This window comes from Ursus arctos, unplaced genomic scaffold (genome assembly GCF_023065955.2).
Source record: "Ursus arctos isolate Adak ecotype North America unplaced genomic scaffold, UrsArc2.0 scaffold_12, whole genome shotgun sequence".
In the NCBI taxonomy this organism is placed as follows: Eukaryota; Metazoa; Chordata; class Mammalia; order Carnivora; family Ursidae; genus Ursus; species Ursus arctos.
In genome coordinates, this window is record NW_026622786.1 from 20,505,774 (window position 1) to 20,527,515 (window position 21,742).

At 36.7% G+C, this 21,742-nt stretch overlaps 1 protein-coding gene across 1 annotated transcript; it reads right to left on the minus strand.

The window, feature by feature from the left end:
- Nucleotides 1-501: 501 nt before the first annotated feature.
- Nucleotides 502-20,109, minus strand: LOC125280882 (pancreatic alpha-amylase-like). The gene is made up of 11 exons (XM_048214620.2): nucleotides 20,015-20,109; nucleotides 7,191-7,404; nucleotides 6,725-6,871; nucleotides 5,694-5,891; nucleotides 4,856-5,086; nucleotides 3,968-4,101; nucleotides 3,088-3,210; nucleotides 2,896-2,995; nucleotides 2,515-2,633; nucleotides 2,283-2,408; nucleotides 502-749 (listed from the first exon to the last, which is right to left on the minus strand). The coding sequence occupies exons 2-11, from the start codon at nucleotides 7,356-7,358 to the stop codon at nucleotides 560-562; spliced, it is 1,536 nt and encodes a 511-aa protein (XP_048070577.1). The 5' UTR covers nucleotides 7,359-7,404; nucleotides 20,015-20,109; the 3' UTR covers nucleotides 502-559.
- Nucleotides 20,110-21,742: the final 1,633 nt, after the last annotated feature.

Here is a 21,742-nt window from a genome sequence, read left to right on the forward strand (position 1 = left end):
ACGTCTACATCAACTTAAAGACATTACAAAGAGAAAAACAGAGAGAGAAAGTAGAAGATTCCTATGAGTTCCATATAATTAAGACTCATACCTTGCATAATTTAAGTTTATTTTATTTTTTGACTTATTAACTGTAGAAGGGCTTTCAAACAGTTGAAGTCACTCAAATGCTATAACTTTGTATGGGAATCGTTAAATCAGCTCTCCCGAACTCTTAGAAACACTTGATGGAAGAAATACACAAATACATGCTGGGAAATTTGGTGTTGATGGCAACAAACATATTTGTTAAGATGCCTCTCTGAATTCTTAGAAATTCCATTGACACATGACAAGACATCATGAGCCTTTAAAAATATAACATGACGATAATCGTAACGAACTTATACTTACATAATTACATGTGATTTTTATGCTTTTCTGAGTTTTTCAAGTTGATTGCTTCTAGCTTTTACCAAAAATTCATGAATTATAGGAAAACACACACACACACACACACACACGGAAAGAAATACACTTGGCTATTTCTCTGAGTATGCGTATTTATTTATTTCAAATTTTACAACTTAGATTCAGCATGAATTGCAATGAACGGATCTTCAGCAGAGTTACTAATGGAAAAATGAGCATTTCCATCCCCAGAAACATAGATTTTGATTCCCGTACAATTGCCGTCAATTTTGTCTCCAGAAATGACATCACAATATGTGCCGGCAGGAAGACCAGTTTGCAAAGTTGAAGATAACGCCCTGTAAAATAAAATTTAAGATTTAACTTGAATTCATCACAATTAAAAGCAAGAATTCAGACTATCTCTAAAAGCTTCACTTTGTGTTGTAGAGCCCTAAGCAGTCAAGGTCTCAGTGAGAAGCAAATGCAGAGACCTCTCCAGTAGATGTGAACAGTTTTCCAAGACTGAAAGTAATCTTACAGTAGACTTAGCGATTCCCTATTCAGCCATGAATATTATCACGAAATTATGGCTGAGGGACTATTAGTGAAGATTTGGGTGAATTGTCACCCTTAGATAAAAGTACTTCCTGTGGTAAACAAATATTTTAAATATGTCCTCATCTAAACTTAAGAAAACACGAATTACTTTCAATCATTTAAATTTGATTATTACTGCGAAAATCTTTTTCACAAGAGGAGAAAGTGAATTTGGGCTGGAGATAAAAATAATCCAGTATTTTTATGAACAAGTGTATGGTTTGAAATATAAAGCTGTCTCATAAATTTATTTTCCTTCCCCCATCCAAAAGACAGAAATTAAAGGACTAGCCATAGCTTCTTTTGGCAAGAAAGAGATATATTTGTTTTCCCTTTTTGTCAGCAAAATATAATGTAGGCTAAAATGAGCTAAGCATGGGTGAAAGTAGGCCTTGGAACTGAGACATTTCAACTGCTTGTGAAGACATCTTGTAAGCCATAGTTCTCTATACTAGGGAATCAATACACTCGAGGCAGACGATGGAAGCATAAGCAAAGGAAAGTAAGAAGAAGTCTCAGAACTAAAACTTGAAAATCTCCCGAGGTGAATCACTGACCAACCGTAAGACACATGTTCTTTATACATATGCTTTGAAAATATATCTACTGGGGCGCCTGGGCGGCATAGCGGTTAAGCGTCTGCCTTCGGCTCAGGGCGTGATCCCGGCGTTCTGGGATTGAGCCCCACATCAGGCTCTTCCGCTATGAGCCTGCTTCTTCCTCTCCCACTCCCCCTGCTTGTGTTCCCTCTCTCGCTGGCTGTCTCTATCTCTGTCGAATAAATAAATAAAATCTTTAAAATATATATATATATATATATATATCTACTATTTGCCAGAGAGACGGGGGAGTGAAAAAAGAAGACCAAAAAACCAGATAGATGAATACTCGCAAAAAAGAGTTAAAAAGACATCAGTATTGAGGCAATATTTTTCCATTATTTAAAAAGGGAAGGGGAGCTGTAAGCCTTGTTCTTCTAGTGATTTCACAACCTTTATATTAACTACTCTGTGTATTTGGGGTGGGGTGTATATGTGAGCCTATATGGGTGCCTCATATCTGCCCATGATAGGCAAGGATGCACATGAAATAACTCTACTTAGAACAGAAAGCCCTTATAAAGAAATCAGAAGAATAGAAGTCATCATCATTTTTCTTCTGATTTCTGTTTTTTTTTCATCCACTGAGCATATAACTATTCAGATATGAAAACAGTAAATGTGCAAGAAGAGAAAGTAGTAAACCAAGAACATATTGGGATACAATGTGATTTCTAATTCATATCTACTTACCAGTCATCATTGTTAAAGACAATGAATCCTCTGTTTCCTCTTCCAAAAGCTACTTGGTTGCTACCGTTATCCCACCAGTTTGTAAAAGGTTGGCCATCAACTACATTACGGAACGCAACCATGTTCCTAAAAATAAAACACCACATAAAATGCTGGTGAATACGTTAGCTGTTTGAAATAAAATGTTAAGAATGTTTATTACTAGAGGACATCTCTAGATAAGAATGCCCACCTTATTTGACGCCATCGATGTTCACATACCCAATCGTTACCACAAGTAGTGTCGGGATTAATAGTAACTTCTTTAATTACCCCATTATTATTTGGTGGCCCAATCCAATCATTAACATCCTTAGGTAAAGAGAAAAAAATTTAAAAAGCTCAGACTTTTTAACATCTCAAGTATTTATCTCTTTCCTCTCCAGTCCACCAAACCCAGTCTGTCTTGTGTCTCTGAGTTCTCTGCAGTTGGAATCTAACTCCCTCAGTATTTTTATAGCCTTTTACCAAGTTCTGCCCATTTTCTCCCCAAGTTTTCATTCTCTAGTACCATATTTTAAAACTGCCTTCCCTTTCTTGAGAAAAAGATATTTTGGATAACACAAAAACTTACTACTCCATTTTGAAAATATCTTGACCAACGGAAGCTTGACATTACTCGTGTAAATCCATATGGATGAGCGAGCATAAATCCAACTCCCATTTTGTACAGTCTAAAGGTTACAAAATGATGTCATCATAGAAGAAAACAATATTTTTAGTGTCGTTAAAAGGTAGGTAGAAAAGGGGGGGCTTTATTTCCTACCTGGCGTCCCAGAATGTAAGAATAGATGCTCCCCCAGCTCCGTGTCCTCGCTGATTGTCATGGTTATCCACAAACACAAGTGCTCGATCAGAAGGCATGAAACCCCATCCTTCTCCCCAGTTCCTATTAAAACACGTATGCACACACAACATGTATTCTTTTCTAATAGCTTTAGGGTAACCTAAGTGTGTCTTTCTTTTGGTATAGCAGGCCCAAATGGAATTCTCTAATTCAATGATTGTTCTATAGGAGTTTTTAAAAAATATCTACAAACTATATATAGATATATTATACACTCCATGTACGTATATATGTATGAATTACTTGTAATACATTCATGGTACAGTTATAAGATTTTTGTTATAAAAAAGTCATTTTAGAGATTTCAGTACATTACAATTTGGATGAAACTTCTGAATGATCAACATACATATGATATTACACAAAATGGAAAACTGGGTTAAAAGTAGGTTTCACTCTTATATTGATATAATATAAATATTCTACTACTTGAAAATAATTAATTGATAATAATATTTGTAAATTCCCATAGCATAGCCATGTTGTAAGTACTTCATAAATGATACAATCATTTTAATACTAATGTAGCCTTCACATATTTTATTGCATACATTAGTTAAATTTAATATAGTTATAGAATACAAAAAGTCTCTAGGGTGTGTTTTGGGTTTCTTGTTATCCTCATGACTGACATTTTAAATAATAAAGATGATAAATTGGAATTTGGGGAAGTACAATCCTTATTACTAGCAATTGAATCCTTAAAAGTTCTAAATAAGTTTCTAAGATAACTCAGATTGGGATAATAAGACTAACACATCTGTGAAATTATTTAAAAGACAAATCATATTTCACTCACTTTAAGTAAGCCATCTTCTCTCCATTCCATCTGCGCAGGACTGTGCCTAGTTTTGCACCATAGTTGAATTCTGTCACACGGCCATTTCCAAAGTACTCCTCGCTTTTAATTGGCTCACCACCCAGATCAATTACCTAGTGGAAATATAGGGAAAATATCATTTTAAATAAGAACTTTAAAGATTTTTCACCAAGTTAACATTATATAAAAAATGGCTTGAAACTATTTATATTGTTTGAAATACCCAAAAAAGATTCTTTTTCTGTGCTAAATTATATGCTACAATATTAAAACTAACATGATAACAAGGTGACCTGTTGTCCTCTGAGAATGTGGACCTAATTTTACTCTTGCACATAAACGATAATAACAATGACTCGCATTTCTATAGCACTTGAGATCTGGTTCACAACAATTCTAAGTGCTTGACAAATATTAACTTACTAACATTTAGACAAAGACATAACTATGATCATATCTCTTTTCTTCACATGAAAAGACAATGTCGCAGAGAGAGGTTAATCAATTTGTCTAAGTGAACACAGCGAATAGTGCTATAGGCAAGATTAAAACTCAGATAGGCTGGCTCAAGAAAACCACTATCATATTATCTGCCTTTTGTAATGGTCTCTGGGGAGACGGTAAATGACACAGATGTTTGTAGCCTAAATAAATTCTCTGCACTTCCATAAAATCTCTTGTGATAAAGAGTTAGATGTTAGAGACTGTCTCAATAAAATAGGGTTCAAGAAAACTCTTCCATATAAATGAGCCAGCCATTAAAGAACAGAAGTTGTATTCATTAAATCTATCACTTATTTTCTAATGAACTAAAAGATCTTATTTCATATACCCATGAAATGTAGATATATACAGGTATTAATGTACCTCCTGGAAAATGAAAGGTTTACTTCCTTCAGAGAACCACTGTGTATTTAGATTATGCAGTTTATCCAAAACGGCCTTGATGTCTCCAGGCCACATGTGCTTAGAAGCATCAATTCTGAACCCCGCTACACCAATGTCGATGAGGCGGTTCATATATTCAGCAATCGTGGAACGCACATAGTCTTTCTCCAGCGCAAGATCAAGAAGACCAACCAGACGACAATCTCGGACCTATTAAGGTAAAAATTTTGTGACTGATACACAAAACATCGCCTCTACCTGATAATCCATTTGATAATGCATTCATTTATTCATTAACAGATATTTCGGTAGTGTCTTCTTTGCATTGGAAACTGGAGATGCTGACATACCTTTGAAACATTTTCTAGTATAAAAATGGAGTATGGAGGAAATAAAGTAGACGAGTTTTTTGACTGGAACAAATTAAATGGGGGAAAATGCTTTAAATCTTGATCTGCGTTTCTTATTTTTTTTTAAGATTTTATTGATTTATTGGACAGAGAGAGACACAGCGAGAGAGGGCACACCAGCAGGGGGTGGGGGAGAGGGAGAAGCAGGCTTTGCTCTGAGCAGGGAACCCAATGCAGGGCTCCATCCCAGGACCCTGGCATCATGACCTGAGACTAAGGCAGATGCTCAACCACTGAGCCACCCAGGCGCCCCTGTGTTTCTTATTTTCAAATAGTCAAACTTGGAATCCTCTTTTCCTAAGGAATCCAGGCCAGTATTTAAAAATGAAGATCAATAAACTACATGTAGATAATTAAACACAGATAGCTCTTTATCCAGATCACTGTGGGTTTTTTCCTTTAATTACCTGATAAGGATCATTATAGCTCTCAATGTCTCCACTTCCAGTTTTACATTTACCATCATTAAAATCCCAACCAGAGTATGGGACTGCTGGAAAATCTCTACTTCCAGGGTTGAAGTAGCTTCCACAAGTACTGCTCGTTCCTGCACTCGCAGCATTCCCACACATATGATTAATGACAGCATCCACATAAATACGGACCTGAAAAACAAAGTTTCTATTTCAGTTGGACTTATAGAGAGGTAGAAATCTATCTAGTATTATTGACTAAAGTTTCTGGTATGTTAATCGCACTCCAAAATAGGTCTTTGTTATTTTTTAACTTATCTTCCTAATAAACCAAAAGGCAAGCGTGAAGGGAAATCAATGTGAACTGAATACCTATCTGCATTCTACCGTCTTGGTAAAATACTTACCTATCTGATAAACTGATAGAACGAAAACTACCATAACTATGAAAAAATGCAAACAGTCTTTTTTGCGGGGAGGTAAGAATCAGCTAAGACAGGAGAGCGTAGTGGTCTTTGAAATTTCCATGCATCCTCCTAAGAAAGAAGCAGCAAGTCTCTATTATCTACTTAGCATCCGAAGGTAAATATTGTCTCTCATGCTCCCCCTCAGAAAGAATATAACGATTTACCATCAAAAACCCCTACGTGAAAGAGGACCCGGAAATGACAGGTGAAGTTACAAGTCACATCAAAATTACAGCAAATATTGCAACTGGCATTTCCAATTCCTAACTAGAAAGGGATTCCCCAGAAATGTGTATAGTTATAGGCCTGAAAGCTGATACTTGCTTTATAAACAAGTTCGGCTTTAAACTGGGACTTAAATTTCTTTAGTAGACAAATAGCACATACACAGGAATTTGCACAGCTGAACATAAGGTAATAACTAAGTGTTAGTTATAGCTTAAGTGTAAAGTGAAATAAAAAATAACCACGGAACACCTTCTGCTCCAAAGGAACGGGAGAGAGGAGAGAGAGATTATTTTCCTGATTATTTCTTAAAGGAAACTTTAATGCACTTACACCAACGTTGTTACATCGAGTCACCATGTTTTTGAATTCATCTTCATTTCCGGATCTTGTGCATAACTTGTAGCTAATTGGTTGGTACCTTTCCCACCAAGGTCTAAAAGGGTTATTAACCACAAGATTTTCATTGGGTGGAGAGATCTACCAATAAAAAATCATAGTAAGTATCAAATTATGGGTTACTTTATATCACTGGATACTCTAGAAACTAACCAATAATCTAAAATAATTTCGGAATCTTTGCATATACAGCTACATCTTTAGCAACAAATGAAAATATTAACAGCATATTGGAAACGTCCTGCTGAAGAAAGCTTATATCAGAAACAAAACATAAAGCTGCCAACAATCCTAAACTTTTTTCTTCCTCGGTAAAATGTTCCAGCTTTACCGATACATATCACAATACCATATACTACAAGGATAGCAAACTGCAATTTCTACTATGAACAATACCCACCTGAACCCCTCCAAATCCTTTTGGAGCTAAGTATCGCTCACATTCAAGAGCAATGTCAACCCAGCGCCACTCGAACAGATGGACGATAGATGTCCGTCCAGGTTTGGTATTTGGGTCATACTGAGCCCAGCAGAACCCAATGACGGAAAGCAATAGAAAGAACTTCATTTTGCTTTGAAGTTGCCAGCATTCTTTCCAGCCACTATTTATCCTCCTGTAAGAAACACATTTTCCTAAGTAAATGTTAACATGAATAAATACGTAGGGCGTAAACTGTTTATTCATAATCAGAAAAGGACTATCAATAGTAATATTAACAGGTGAAGAATATCTATAAACAACCTGCCAGGAAAACAATCTCCATGACCTTTTAGAACTTAATGTTTTCCTTATGGAGGGAATATGAACCTTTTTAAACATCTGGCAGTTTATATGCAAAGAATCCTTAATCGTGTATTATTTAATTAGCATTAGGGTTTATTTCTGAAGTCCTTCACTGATAGAAGGAAAATCACAATCAGAGCCAACGGAATTTTTAGTCAAAACATTGCCTTGACCATCTATTTGCAAACTTTATAGTGTTTCAATTTCAAAAAGGAAAAGGATACTCAATTCAGTTCTATTTTTACACCACCAGTCCTAATTTTTAGTTATTTAAGTTCCTACATTAAGATTTAAGAAACCATTTGGAAGTTGAATGCCCATGAATTGAAGAAACAGACCCTTTTCCCACCTCCATCAAATCATGTGCTTAGTGCAAAGGCGATAGCAGTAGAGTGTTTTGGTTTTTTCTCCTTTTAGCTAAATATCTCCCCTACGCAATAGGACACTAAATTGATGAATTCAATCCCATTTCCGTCTGAATGTAAGTAAAAACCTATAAAAGAGAATACTAGTACAGGTGGGGAAAACGTAATCCATTAACCCGACAAGCATGAACTGAATGCTGCTCTTTGCTAAGCATGTGATGTATTCAGGATACAGTGATGAATAAAACAGGATTCTTACTCTCAAGGAGCTTACATTCTATTGTGGAAAGAAAATATAGGATTGCACAACATCACTGACCATCAGGGAAATACAAATCAAAACTATAATTAGATACCACGTCACACCTATCACAATGGCTAAAATTAACAACACAAGAAACAACAGGTGTTGGCAGAGGCGGAGAAAGGGGAACCCTCTTACACTGTTGGTGGAAATAAAAACAGGTGCAACTACTGTAGGAAAACAGTATGGAGGTTCCTCAAAAAGTTAAAAATAGGACTACCCTATGATCCAGCAACTTCGCTAGTAGGTATTCACCCAAACGATACACAAATACAGATTCAAAGGGGTAAATGAACCCCTTTGCTGATAGCAGCATTATCAACAATAGCCAAACTATGGAAAAAGCCCAAATGTCCATCGACTGATGAATGGATAGAGAAGTACTATATGTGTGTGTGTGTGTGTGTGTGTGTGTGTGTCCATACACACACACAATGTAATGTTAGCCATAAAAAAGAATGAAATCTTGCCATTTGCAACAACGTGGATGGAACTAGAATGGGTTATGCTAAGTGAAATAAGTCAAGCAGAGAAAGACAATTATCATATGGTTTCACTCCTATGTGGAACATAAGGAACAACGTGGAGGACCACAAGGGAAGGGAAGGAAAACTGAATGGGAAGAAATCAGAGAGGGAGACAAAGCATGAGAGACTCTGGACTCAGGAAACAAAAAGGGTTAAAGAAGGGAGGAGGGTGGGGGGATGGGGTAACCCAGTGATGGGTATTAAGGTGGGCACATATTATGATGAGCACTGGGTGTTATATACAACTAATGAATCATTGAACACTACATCAAAAACTAGTGAGGTACTATATGTTGGCTAACTGAACAGAATAAAAAAGAGTAAAAATAAAATAAGATAAAAACAGAAAGAGAGGAAAACCATAAGGGACTATATAGTTAAGAGAACAAACTGAGGGTTGCTGGTGGGGAAGTGGGTGGGGGATGGGCTAGATGGGTGATGGGTTTTCAAGAGAACACTTGTTAGGATGAGCACTGGGTGTTATATGTAAGTGATGAATCACTAAATTCTGCTCCTGAAACCAGTACTACACTATATGTTAATTAAGTTGAATTTAAACAAAAGTTAAAAAAACCTGAAATCTTGCCACTTGTAACAACATGGATGGACCTAGAGTTTATTAAGCTAAGCAAAGTAAGTCAGTCAGAGAAAGACAACTATCATATGATTTCACTCATATGTGGAATTTAAGAACTAAAACAGGTGGCTCAGTCCATTAAGCATCTGCCTTCCATTCAGGTCATGATTCCAGGGTCCAGGGATGGAGTCTTGCATTGGGCTCCCTACTCCACGGGGAGTCTGCTTGTCCCTGTCCCTCTGCCCCTCACCTGTGCTTGTGCTCTCTCCAGCTCTGCACTCTCTCTCTCAAATAAATTAATTAACTAAATCGTTAAAAATAAAATTTAAAAAAAGAAATAAAACAGATGACCATACGGAAGGGGGAAAAAAGAGCAGAGACGGAAACAAACCATAAGAGACTGTTCACATTACAGAGCAAAGTGAGGGTGGAGGGAGGTGGGTGTGGGATGGCCTAGATGGATGATGGGCATTAAGGAGGGCACTTGTCATAATGAGCACTGGGTGTTGTATGTAAGTGATGAACCACTGAATTCTACTCCTGAAACCAATATTGCACTATATGTTCACTAACTAGAATTTATATAAAAATTTAGGAAAAGGAAAAGAAAGGGGAAAAAAAGAAAATATATGAGTAAATAATAATAATAAAACAACTGAAGATGTCAATAAGAACTAGTATGAATTAACAGTAACAAAATGGAAAGTGACTTCGTCATCAAGGTATTTTAAACTGGAGAGTCGGAAGATTTCTCTGTGGAAATGATTTTCAGCTAGGATTAGAAGCAGGCAGTCATGGTGAAGATGAGAGAAAGAGCAATCTAGAGGAAAGGACAACAGATAAAGCCCAAGGAAAGAAAAAACTGAAGTGACATTTAAAAAAAAACAAAAAACAAAAACAATGTAGCTAAACAATGTGTAATGAAGGGAAGGGTAAAATGATGCGAAGTCTATTAGGCCAGAACATGTAGGAGGGACCTTGTAGAATATAATGAGAGAGGCTCTGAGTCTGTAAAAAGCAGACCTAAGAAACTTTGGTATACTTTAAAAGAAAATCAGTCTTGCTGCCATGAAGATATTGGATTATGTGAAGACAAGAGTAGAGGTAAGATCAGCTAGACTTTTAGGTGGTCTAGGAAAGAGGTGAGGGGCTTGGACTAAGGACACGGACAGGATATAATTCAGAGACAGAAAGGCAATAGGTTTATAGACAGATGAGAGCTGAGGAATGAGGGAAAGAAAAAAATTACAGAAAGGTATTTGGTGATACCATTCATTAAGATGAGGAAAAACAAGGAAGTACCAGTTTTAGGGAAGGTTACGTAGAACACTGTGGTCCATAATTATTCCTCTATCAACCCTAATGCTCTCCTTTGTTCCTTCTTCTAACCCACCATGTAAACACAATTTGTCCTACTTTCTTAGTCAGTTCAAGTTGTTAAAACAAGATTATCATCGACTGGGTGGATTAAACAACAAATATTTATTTCTCATAGATCTGGAGGCTGGGAAGCCTGAAATCAAAAGATCGGCAGTTCAGTGTCTGGTGAGAGCCTCCTTCCAGGTCCACAAATAGCCATTTTCTCCTGTATCTTTCTATCGTGGAGAACAGAGAGAGCTCCAGTCTCTTTCTCTTCCTATAAGGACACTGATCCCATCATGGGGCTCCACTCTCATGACTTCATCTAAAACTCATTACTTCTCAGAGGCCCCACAGCCTTATACTATTGCACTGGGAGTTAGGGTTCCAACATGTAAATTTGGGGGGAAACAAGACACAAATGTGCAGGCCCTAAGACTTATCCATCGCAAAACTAAAATTCCCTCATATTTCAGAAGCAATTTCATTGCTCCATGATTTTCCAAGTATTTTCCTTCTTTCTAGGATCACCTTCCAATATCCTTGTGTATCTAGTAATTATTCTTCCTTCCAAATGCAGTTGAACCAACATCTTTTGCAGCTTATCCTGATATTCCCAGGCATAGTTAATAACTCCTCTGTATGATAGCTTTTTAACATATATGACATTATTAAGCTATATTTGATTTATATTGTGAATGTATTATAAATAACTAAGTATTTACATGTCCCGTCATTCTGTACCAAACTTCTTAAAGGTAGACTTCCTATTTAATATTCGTAGAAACTAGCAAAACAAATAGCATAATAGCTTATGTGATCAATAAATTGTTGTAACATAAGACTCTAAACTCCAGGGACAGCTGGGTGGCTCAGTCGGTTAAGCGTCAGCCTTTGTCATGATTCCAAGGTCCTGAGATCAAGTCCCACAATGGGCTCCTTGCTTAGCAGGGAGCCTGCTTCTCCCTTTACCTCTGACCCTCCTCCTGATTGTGCTCTCACTCTCTCTCTCTGTCAAAATAAATAAATAAAATCTTAAAAAAAAAAAAAGACTCTAAATCCAGGCACTGTAGAAGGCATTGGCAAACTTGGGTTACGTCTTCAATGATTTTTCGAAGTAAACAAACACTGTCAGAAATTATATGAATCTAATCTTTGTAAAACTTTTGTACACATGAACGAAATAAAGCCAGACAATCTGAAAAAATTGTCCAGGCTCATACGCTAAATAGAGCCTGTGATTTGATAACAGGTCCTACCACAAATCAACATTCTCTGTAATACACTGATATTCATTATAAAATTCTAGAGGAGTAATGTCCAATATGGTAGCCACAGGCAATATTTGGCTACTGAGATCCTGAAATAGTAGTCTGATCAGAGATGTGCTATAAGTGTAAATTATACTACAAATTTTGAAGAATTAGTTTAAAAAATTAATGTAAAAATAATTTTATGTCGTTTATGTCAAAATAATATTTTGTGATGCATTAGGCTAAATAAAATTAACATAATTGCCCTAGTTTCTTTTGACCTCTTTTTTTTCAAATATTTAATTTATTTATTTCAGACAGAGAGCAAGAGAGAGATAGAGAGAGAGCACGAGCAAGGGGGAGCGGCAGAGGGAGAAGCAGGCTCCCTGCCAAGCAGGTAGCTTGAACGGGGAGCAGGATTCAATCCCAGGACCTTGAGATCATGACCTGAGCCAAAGGCAGACGCTTAATCAATTGAGGTACCAGGCACCCCTTGACCTCTTTTAGTATGGCTGCTAAAAATTTTTAAATTACATATGTGGTTTTCATTATATTTCTACTGGGCAGTATCATTCTAGAGATAATGTTAAGTCAGAGAAAGGACACATCCATACACAAATGCAAGTAACAATGATAAAATGAAGAACATGATTACTAGTTTAAGAAAGATATGAGTAAAGTGCTTCAGGATTTCACTGATAGAAAACATAATTTGTGCTGGATGGGAACAGAGGAAGATACAGTCAATTCGAAGAATAGGTTTGACTTTCAAAGAGATAAGGTGAAATAACTTTTACATAAAGAAAAGGGGGAGGGTGGTAGCTCAGTGGGTTAAGTGTCTGCCTTCAGCTCAGGTCACAATGTCAGGGTCCTGGGATCACACTGCATCAGTTCCCTACTCAGTAGGGAGTCTGCTTCTCCCTCTCCCTCTGCCACCCCACCTCATGCGTGCACTCTCTCTTTCTCTCTCAAATAAATAAATAAAAGCTTTAAAAGAAAAAAATGAAAGAAAGAGAGAGAGAAAGAAAGAGGGAAAGACAGACAGAGAGGAAGAAAGAAAGAAAGAAAGAAAGAAAGAAAGAAAGAAAGAAAGAAAGAAAAGGAGAGGAAGAAAGAAAGAAAAAAAGGAAAGAAAGAGAGAAAGACAGACAGAGAGAAAGAAGAAAAAGAAAGAAAGAAAGAAAGAAAGAAAGAAAGAAAGAAAGAAGAAAGAAAAACAAAGAAAGAAAAAAGAAATGCCACGTAGAGAAATCTATTTGTCCCTACCCATTCCAACCATCTGAGTTGATCTACCATCTAACTGTAGTTGAATGATTATTCCAGGGTTAAACCAGCAAAAGAACCACCTAGTCAACCCATAAAATTGTGAGGCATAATGCGTTATTACTGTTATTCAGCAATAATTAACCAATACAGAAAAGAGAGATGCAATAGATTTGGTGGAGAGCAATTCTACAGGAAATGGTAGCTAATAGGATATAGGGAGAAATGAAAAGGAGGAAACAAAGGGGACTCTGGGATTTAAAGTTTAGTGAATGCAGGTGACAGGGTGACACAGTTGGTTTAACATCCAACTCTTGATTTCAGCTCAGGTCTTAATCTCAGGGTTCTGAGATTGAGCCCCATAAGGGACTCCCTGCTCAGCGCAGAGTCTGCTTCAAAATCTCTCTGCCCCTACACCCCCGTAAAATAATCAAATAAATCTTTAAAAAGCATGAATATCATTAAAGGAATAGAGCTTAGTGAATGAAAGAATGACAACACCATCATCATTCATAGTGCAATCCAGAGGCAGACTTGGTTTAGGGAAACTGAAGAACTAATATCACGATATACTGAGTTTGAGGTATAAACAAACATTAAATATGAAGAGAAAAGTGGAGGGATTTGGACATTTTCAATAAAGTAATGATAGTCTCAGAAATGGCACACAAAATATTTAAGCACAGACATTGACCAATCAGAGCAGATACCATCCATAAACAACTAGTATGGATAGTCAACGATTATGGCTGAATTATCAGTCTTGGAGAGTTGGACGCTTGAGACTTGACAAGATAGCAAGAGAGATGTTGAATCCAAAGTTATAATGTTGGGTAAAGCCCAGCAGTCTATATGTTAGGGCAGGTCAGAGAGAGCATCTAAAGAGGTACCTTTAAAAGAGGAAGTGCTGTTTCATTAGCAGAGAAAGGTTTTCTTTTTCTTTTTTAAAAGATTTTGTCTATTTATTTGACAGAGACAGAGAGAGAGAGAGAGAGAGAGAGCGCACAAGCAAAGAGAGCAGCAGGCAAAGGGAGAGGGAGAGGCAGGCTCCCTGCTCAGATGCCAGGACCCTGGGATCATAACCTGAGCCGAGAGAAGACGCTTAACCAACTGAGCCACCCAGGCACCAGAGAAAGGTTTTCAAAAACAAACAAGAAGGACTAAATTTGCAAGGAAGACAAGAAACTAACTGGATGTAGATGAATATTAGAATGAGAGAAGGAGAGAAGACTGACTAGACAGTGGATGATATGGGGCTGATGGTGATAAAGAGTTGAGAATTAGATAACAGCATAGTTTGAACTTCAGACTGGACTTAAGCTTCCAAATGTTAAGAAAATGACCTTAAGTGTTAGATAAACTGCAGTTTAAATCCTGACCTTGTCATTTATTATCCACATGACCCTGGAAAATAATCTCTTTTTTTTTTTTTTGGAAAATAATCTCTTCAAGTTTATCTATGAACAAGAAAAAGTAATATGTACCTCATAAAGTTGTCACAATGACTGAGTGAATAAACACCAATAAAGCTGTTACCCCCGGTGCATGATACATTAAAAACTCAATATATTTGGTTTCTGTAATGTTGTTATTACTGCTTTGTTATTTTTATTGCTGGTACTATTCAAACTGCTCTAAACTCATGCTCTCTTTCCACTTCCACTTCTAGTCACTTGGACATTCTCTCTTTCCATGCCACTCTTTCCAAATTCTAATAATACTTTCTACTCTCAGAAGTATTTGTTTAACCCCTGCCCCTGCCCAAGAATTGATAGTGGTAAGAAGGAGCCAGCTAAGTTCTCCACCTGCTCTTTTTCCACACTTTCCTTTCTTTTCCTCTCTTGTTGTTTTAACCTCTTTAGAGAGTCTGGGAGATCCCATGATGATTTTGAAATAACTTCTCATCACTGCCACATCAATTAACTCTGAACTGTTTTTAATACTGTTTCACATGTACTTTAGGATGTTATTTAAAAAATAGATAACTGGCAGACATAAACTGAGAAATTTTACTAGCATCCCAGCATAGGTGGATGCATACAATTATACAATAATCTTCTATCAGGGGTCAGTCATTGTCACAGATTTTCTCATTTAATCTGAATTTTCATCTCAATCAATCTAAAGAGCTATAAACTCCATAGCAGAGGCATTAAGACAACTAAAGAGTCTTTATATCTTGTGAAGTAAAATGTGCAAACAAATCCTTGACATCTTTCATATCAATAACAAAACAAAAAAGGGGCACCTGGATGCCTCAGTCAATTAAGCACCTGTCTTTGACTCAGGTCATGATCCTGGGGTCCTGGGGATCAAGCCACATGTCTGGCTCCCTGCTCAGGAGGGAGCCTGCTTCTCCCTCTCCCTCAGTCCCTTACCCCACTGGTGCTCCCTTTCTTTCAAATAAATAAAAAAATATTTAAAAAAAAATAACAAAACAAAACAAAAAAAGAACTTGAAATAGTTGTAATGTCTACTTCCCATTATGGATTTCCTAAAATTGTTCTCCTCAGAGAAGATATTCACAGTTATTAATACTAATATCAATGCTCTGTTGCCCACATCTCATATTGCCTGGATTGCCTTACAAAGAGGAAACTTCTTTCTATTTTAAAGCTTTAAGGGCTACTAGAATATGTCAAGTGAGATGTATTGGGAGTTCCTTAAAAATATAAACTAGGACATTTGCTAATATCCTATCAACAAAGCAATAGTCCTTAAGAAGTATTTATATTTGAAGTGCCAATAAAACATATACAATACAAAAAATACTATCAACTTAGACTTCTCCATAAGTTGGCTAGTTTCTGGTGTTCTCAAGTATTTTTTTTTCTCAATCCATATTGAGATATTTGTTATTTTATTTAATATCCACAATATAAATGACATCATAGGGGAAAGGCTCTAGAATAAATCCAGGACTTCTCTTAACACATGAAATACCATAATTTTAGTGATTCAGCTTAAAGTCTACTTAAATCATACCATGTCAATAATAGAATAAAGGAACTCTATTAAAACGTTAGGTAAAAAGTAGTAGTCAAAAAACTAGTATCTATTTCTAGAGCATTCTTCATACTTACATAAATGTCAGTTACCTATACCAGTATTAGCTATGACAGTGTTCTTTTCCTCCATCCAAAGCAGCCTTGCATCTCAGGCAGATAGTAATATATTTTTTAACATGGAAATGAACATTAACCAAGAAGAGACAAGTTATCTACTCTTACCATTTGTAGTTAGTAGCCTAGATACCTCACAGTTAAATATCTTTATACCAAGTTTTTTAATTAAAGTATCATTCAACATTTTGAATGTCACATCTATGCTTATTTTGTCACTTTTATTTATCTTCAGGTATTTTTTTCTAATTTTCTAGTTTTTAATATTCTAGAGCTTAAGTAGTATTATTACTACAGTATTTGGTCAAGTTAGTGGTTTCTGTTACTGAAAACAGTGATAATTCCTCTAAATCATACATTGAATCATGGATAAATTTCTCCAAAATGTCTCCCACAAGCTCTCTATCCACCCGTCCCAAAAAAGAAAAGAGAAAAGAAAAGTAAAACTAGAAGATGAACCTGAGCTTAAGATATTAAATCACGTGTGAAGGCTAGAGAAAAGAGGCAAATATAATCCAGTTTGCCTATCAGATTTCTTAAATGAGAGAAATATTTTGAGCCAAGGCTCAGACACACTTCAAACACAAATAGCACTTTTTGTGCCGCTGGAAACAAACTTGAGATGTCAACAAACCTAAAATAGACTGTGAACCTTGAACAATATCAAATCATATGACAGAAACCATTTATTTCAAGACAAAAAGTGAGGTGTAGGGACTGCTTGATACTCATAACACATTAAAATAACTTGCCACATCACTTCTTTAAATCAGCAAACTCTCAAATCCACAGGTCAGTCCTTTCAATTATAAACTAAAAATAGCACAGTTCTTGTTTTGCCTTCTCTTCAGTGAGGGAAATAATGCTGAATTTAGGGCTTTGTACATTTCCTATAATCTTTTTTTTTTTTCAATAGGTACTCTTACAACTCTTCCCAATTCTGCAAACCTAATCTGTAAAAGAAAAGTCTAACGTGAGCTCTGCAGTGATACTTGATTGGCTAATATCACTCCTGATTCCTAAACAAACTACTGTCTTCTCTCCTCTGCTCAGCCTCCTGCCCTGCCACCTCTTCCAAATACACTGTACCTTTTCAGTTGTTTGCTTTCTCTTTCTCTTTCTTTTCTCTCTTCCTTTCTCTTTCTCAGTATCCTCTCCCAATCTCAATTAGTCTTTTGTTTTCCTGAACCATCTATAGCAATCTGTAAGAAAAAAAATTTTTTTAACGATTTTATTTATTTGACAGCGAGAGAGAGACAGTGACAGAGGGAACACAAGCAGGGGGAGTGGGAGAGGAAGAAGCAGGCTTCCCTCTGAGCAGGGAACCCAATATGGCCTTGATCCCAGGACCCTGGGATCATGACCTGAGCTGAAGCAGACGCTTAAGGACTGAGCCACCCAGGCGCCCCTGCAGGAAAATGTTTTGGTGAAATAACCTTAAGGCACAGATTAAAATGATTGTGTCAGATTAAATAAGTGTGACTAGGATGTAAACAAAGTCTCTAAACCAAAAATCTAATTTTGAATCTGAGCTTTGCCATCTACTATGTGAACCTTAGAGAAAACACAGCCTATAGATTGTATTTAGGTCTCAGTTGGAAAATGCGGGTAATCGTATTATTGATAAATATGATAGAAACACAAAAATAACTAAAAACAACTAACAATATGTATTGAGTGTAACTCTGTGCCATTTCAGTGTATTATCACTATGATTCCTCACATAAACGTAAATGCAAGATGGAGTTATGATTCTACCCAGTTTTAAATGGGAACTGAAGTACATTAAGTAAGGTCATTTGTCCAGGTCAAATTTCAGTAAATGCTGAGACTGAAATTCAAAACCAAGCACTTTAACTCTTCAGTGAGTTCAACCCACTCCTCAGGCTCATCAGTCTCCATTAACGAGTTGTAAAAAATAAAATACTTTATGTGAAGATATTTTAGAATCTGGAAATTTCTGTTTAGCTAAGATTAATATGTTTAGAAAATTGCAAAAGTAGTAAGGGTTCATCTCGTATTTCCTGTTTTTCAAATTTTTACATTAAACAAAATTAATATTTCTCTGATACAGTGTTATTTTATTTTAATTGTTGGGGGGTGTTTTTTTGTTGTTGTTTCTTTTAGAGAGAGTGAGAGAGCATGAGCACGAGAGGCAGAGGGAGAGGGAGAAAGAGAATCTTAAGCTGGCGTCACACTCAGTGCAGAGCCCAACACGGGGCTTGATCTCACAACCCTCAGATCACGACCTGAGCCGATATCAAGAGTCAGCTGCTTAACCGACTGAGCCAGCTAGGCACCCTGTTACAGTTCTTATTCCAGATCTCACACCCACAGAACGTATTATTATTCATAAATATTCAGTCCTCCTCCCTGCAGGTGAAACACACATCTTGTCCTGTTGAATTTGGGAATTTCCATGTCATTTGCTATAGCAATGAAATAAAAGCAAAAGTACTGTTTTCCTCTGGGGCCTCTGTGATTGTTAAAGCATGTATCAAAACGAAGGTTCAGTGACAGATTGTAAAGTGACTAATAAGAAGAGTCTCCTTTTTGACCTAAGGTAAACATGAGAAATAAACGTGACTATCCTAAGCTGAGAATTGACTCTCCTAACTGAGAATTCAGGTCTTTGTTATTGCGGCATCACCTGTTCTGTCCTGATTGATACAACCATTAAGTTCCCTTTAGCTCTTTGATTCCTAGACATTCTACTTGATATTTCTTTTCTCATGGGATGTAGGAAGAAAGAATAAATCATAAGATCGGAGAACATTAATATTGAAAGAGACTACCGGAATAAGCTAGTCCAATGGTTTCCAGATTTTGAGCTCTAAGTAATCAGAAATTCTATAAAATCGTATTGAAACATATTTTCATATAAAAGTCATGCAATTCAGTTTCATAAAAAACTACTGTTAATACATTATCTTTTTTTAAAATTTGGAACCACGTAGTTAAATCTAATTCTCTTATTTTACTAATATAAAAAAAAAGACCTAGGAATTTATATTGAACAAATAACAACATAAAAAAATTGACAGTGATGTCAGCATCATGGTGGTGTGAGTCATTCCTTTTCCCTCCCCTCTCTGATTACAATGAATTAGTCACCTAAAACTGAATTAAAGTGCCTCTGCATTACACCAGAACACCTAGGAAATGTCTATCTACTTGTGCATCCAGAAGTAAGTGGATAGGATCACAAAGGGGACTGTGGATTCAGGGGAGTTGGTGAACCTGCTCCACCTGCACTTGCCCTGAGTAGAGAAGAGGAACCTGGAGAGTACACAAGTGGATAGATACTCATGGGAGACAGAGAATCTGTGGAGGTCCAGTCAGCCTGACAGGAGAACCTGGCACACCATCAGAGTGGGACAGAGGTGAGCTGGGAGGCAGAGGACAGGGAGGAACCCACTGAGGCAGCCTCCCTCTCCAGGGCAACAGTGGAACACTTTGGGCTTTGGGCAACAGAAGGAGCTACCTCTCTGGCAGAGGAAGTGATAAGTGAAAGAAGTGACACACTACCTAGCTGCATGTGGGTTGCAGCTGGAGAGGCTTGTTTCTCTCCTGTGATACAAGAGTTCCAAGGAGGGACCTCCACGACTTGGGGGCGGGGGGGAAGGAAAGAGGCAGACAAGGAGTATGAAGTGGCCCTGAAGGAACATACTTCCTTCTGTATGCTTCAGGATTTCCTCTGTAGGTCTGTGCATGGATCTCTTGAAGTTCCCTACACTAGGATCCACCTACTGGTCTCTAGGCACCCCCAAAGTTCCAGATGCTAAGTCCACATCTCCCCCAACACTGCTTCCTGCTCTTTTTGCATACTTCATCCCAAGAGCCATCTTCCATAGGAGAAACCAAAAACTTCAGCTATAGTGCCACCTTCTGGACTACAAAAGAAACTCTTCTAATTGCTAGCCTGTAGAGCTGTAATAGCCAAATTACACAAATTCTTAAGAAAAGTGTTTGCTACTTTAAATGTAAAATCAGAGACATATATTGTCAGACACAATGAAAAATCAAGGTAATTTGATATCATAAAAAGAAAATAATCTCCATATACTGAATTTAAAGACACAAAATACTGAGATGAAACTGACAGTTCAAAATAAATTTTACAAAGAAATTTAATGGGCTACAAGAAAACCGAGAAATGTTATTTAATGAACTCTGGAATGAAATGAATGAACAGAATGAGTACTCTACCAAAGAGACTGAAATTAAAAACACACAAAGCAAAACAGAAATTCTGAGGCTGAAGAAGACATAGAATGAAATGAAGACTGCATTGGAGAGCCTAGGTAACAGGGCAGATAAGAAGGAAGGAAGGGTTAGCGACTTGGGAGAGAGGAATTTAGAAATGATTCAGTCAGAAGAGGAGAGAAAACTAAGATTTTTAAAAAGTGAAGAAACCCCATGAGTGCTATCAGATTCTATCAGAAAAGAAGATAGAATTATTAGTGTACCAGAAAAAGAGAGAGAGAAGGGGGCACAGAGTTATTTAAAGATATAATAGCTGCGAACTTTCCAAACCTGGGGAAGAAACTGAACGTACGAGTCCACAAAGCTAGAACACCCTGTTATTTCAATGCAGAAAGACCATTTCCACAACACTTTGTAACAAAACTGTTCAAAAATCAGTTATAAAGAATCTTAAAGGCAGCTAGGAAAAAAAGAAAGTAATCTACAAAAAACTCCCATTTAACTATCAATGGAATTTTCAGCACAAACTCTGTAGGACAGGCAAAAAAAGAATGAAATATGAAAGTATTAAAAGATAAAAATTGACAGCTAACAATATGCTATCAGGTGAAGTTATCCTTCAGATATGAAGGAGAAATAAACACTTCCTAGACAATCAAAGGCTGAGCTGAAAGAGTTCACCACCATTAGAACTGCCTTGCAAGAAACGCTGAACTAAAATGAAAACATAATGCTAATTAGTGACACAAAACATGTGAAAGTACACAACAGTCTGGCAAAGGTGAAAAACAGAATTAGAAGGCTGAACTCTATACTAGAATGGTGAGTAAATCACTTAACCATAGTATAAAGATGAAAGAAAAAGAGCATTATAATAATTATAGCTATTATACTTTGTCAATGAATTCACAGCATAAAATGAAGTAAACTGTGATATCAAAATATAAAAGGGAAAAAGTTTAAGCTGGACAGTGATATGAAAAAAAATGTAAAAGGGGAGAGGTAAAAGGTGGAAAATTAATGCCCCCCAAAACTGTAAGTTGCTATCAGTACAAAAGGAACTATTTTATCTATAAGATGTTTTACGTAAGCCGCATGGCAACCACAAAAAAATCTAGAGTCATAAACATTTAAAAAGGAGAGACTGAAGAAATCACTGAGGTAAAAAAACACCACTTTATAAACGTAGGCC

Bases quoted from the DNA above. Each gene is read 5' to 3' on its own strand.
- LOC125280882 (XM_048214620.2), bottom strand. From the start codon at position 7,358: ATGAAGTTCTTTCTATTGCTTTCCGTCATTGGGTTCTGCTGGGCTCAG. The intron at 2,996-3,087 runs GTAGGAAATAAA...TGTAACCTTTAG, and splicing joins CTTACATTCTGGGACGCCAG to ACTGTACAAAATGGGAGTTG. The intron at 2,634-2,895 runs GTAAGTTTTTGT...TCTTTACCTAAG, and splicing joins GATATTTTCAAAATGGAGTA to GATGTTAATGATTGGATTGG.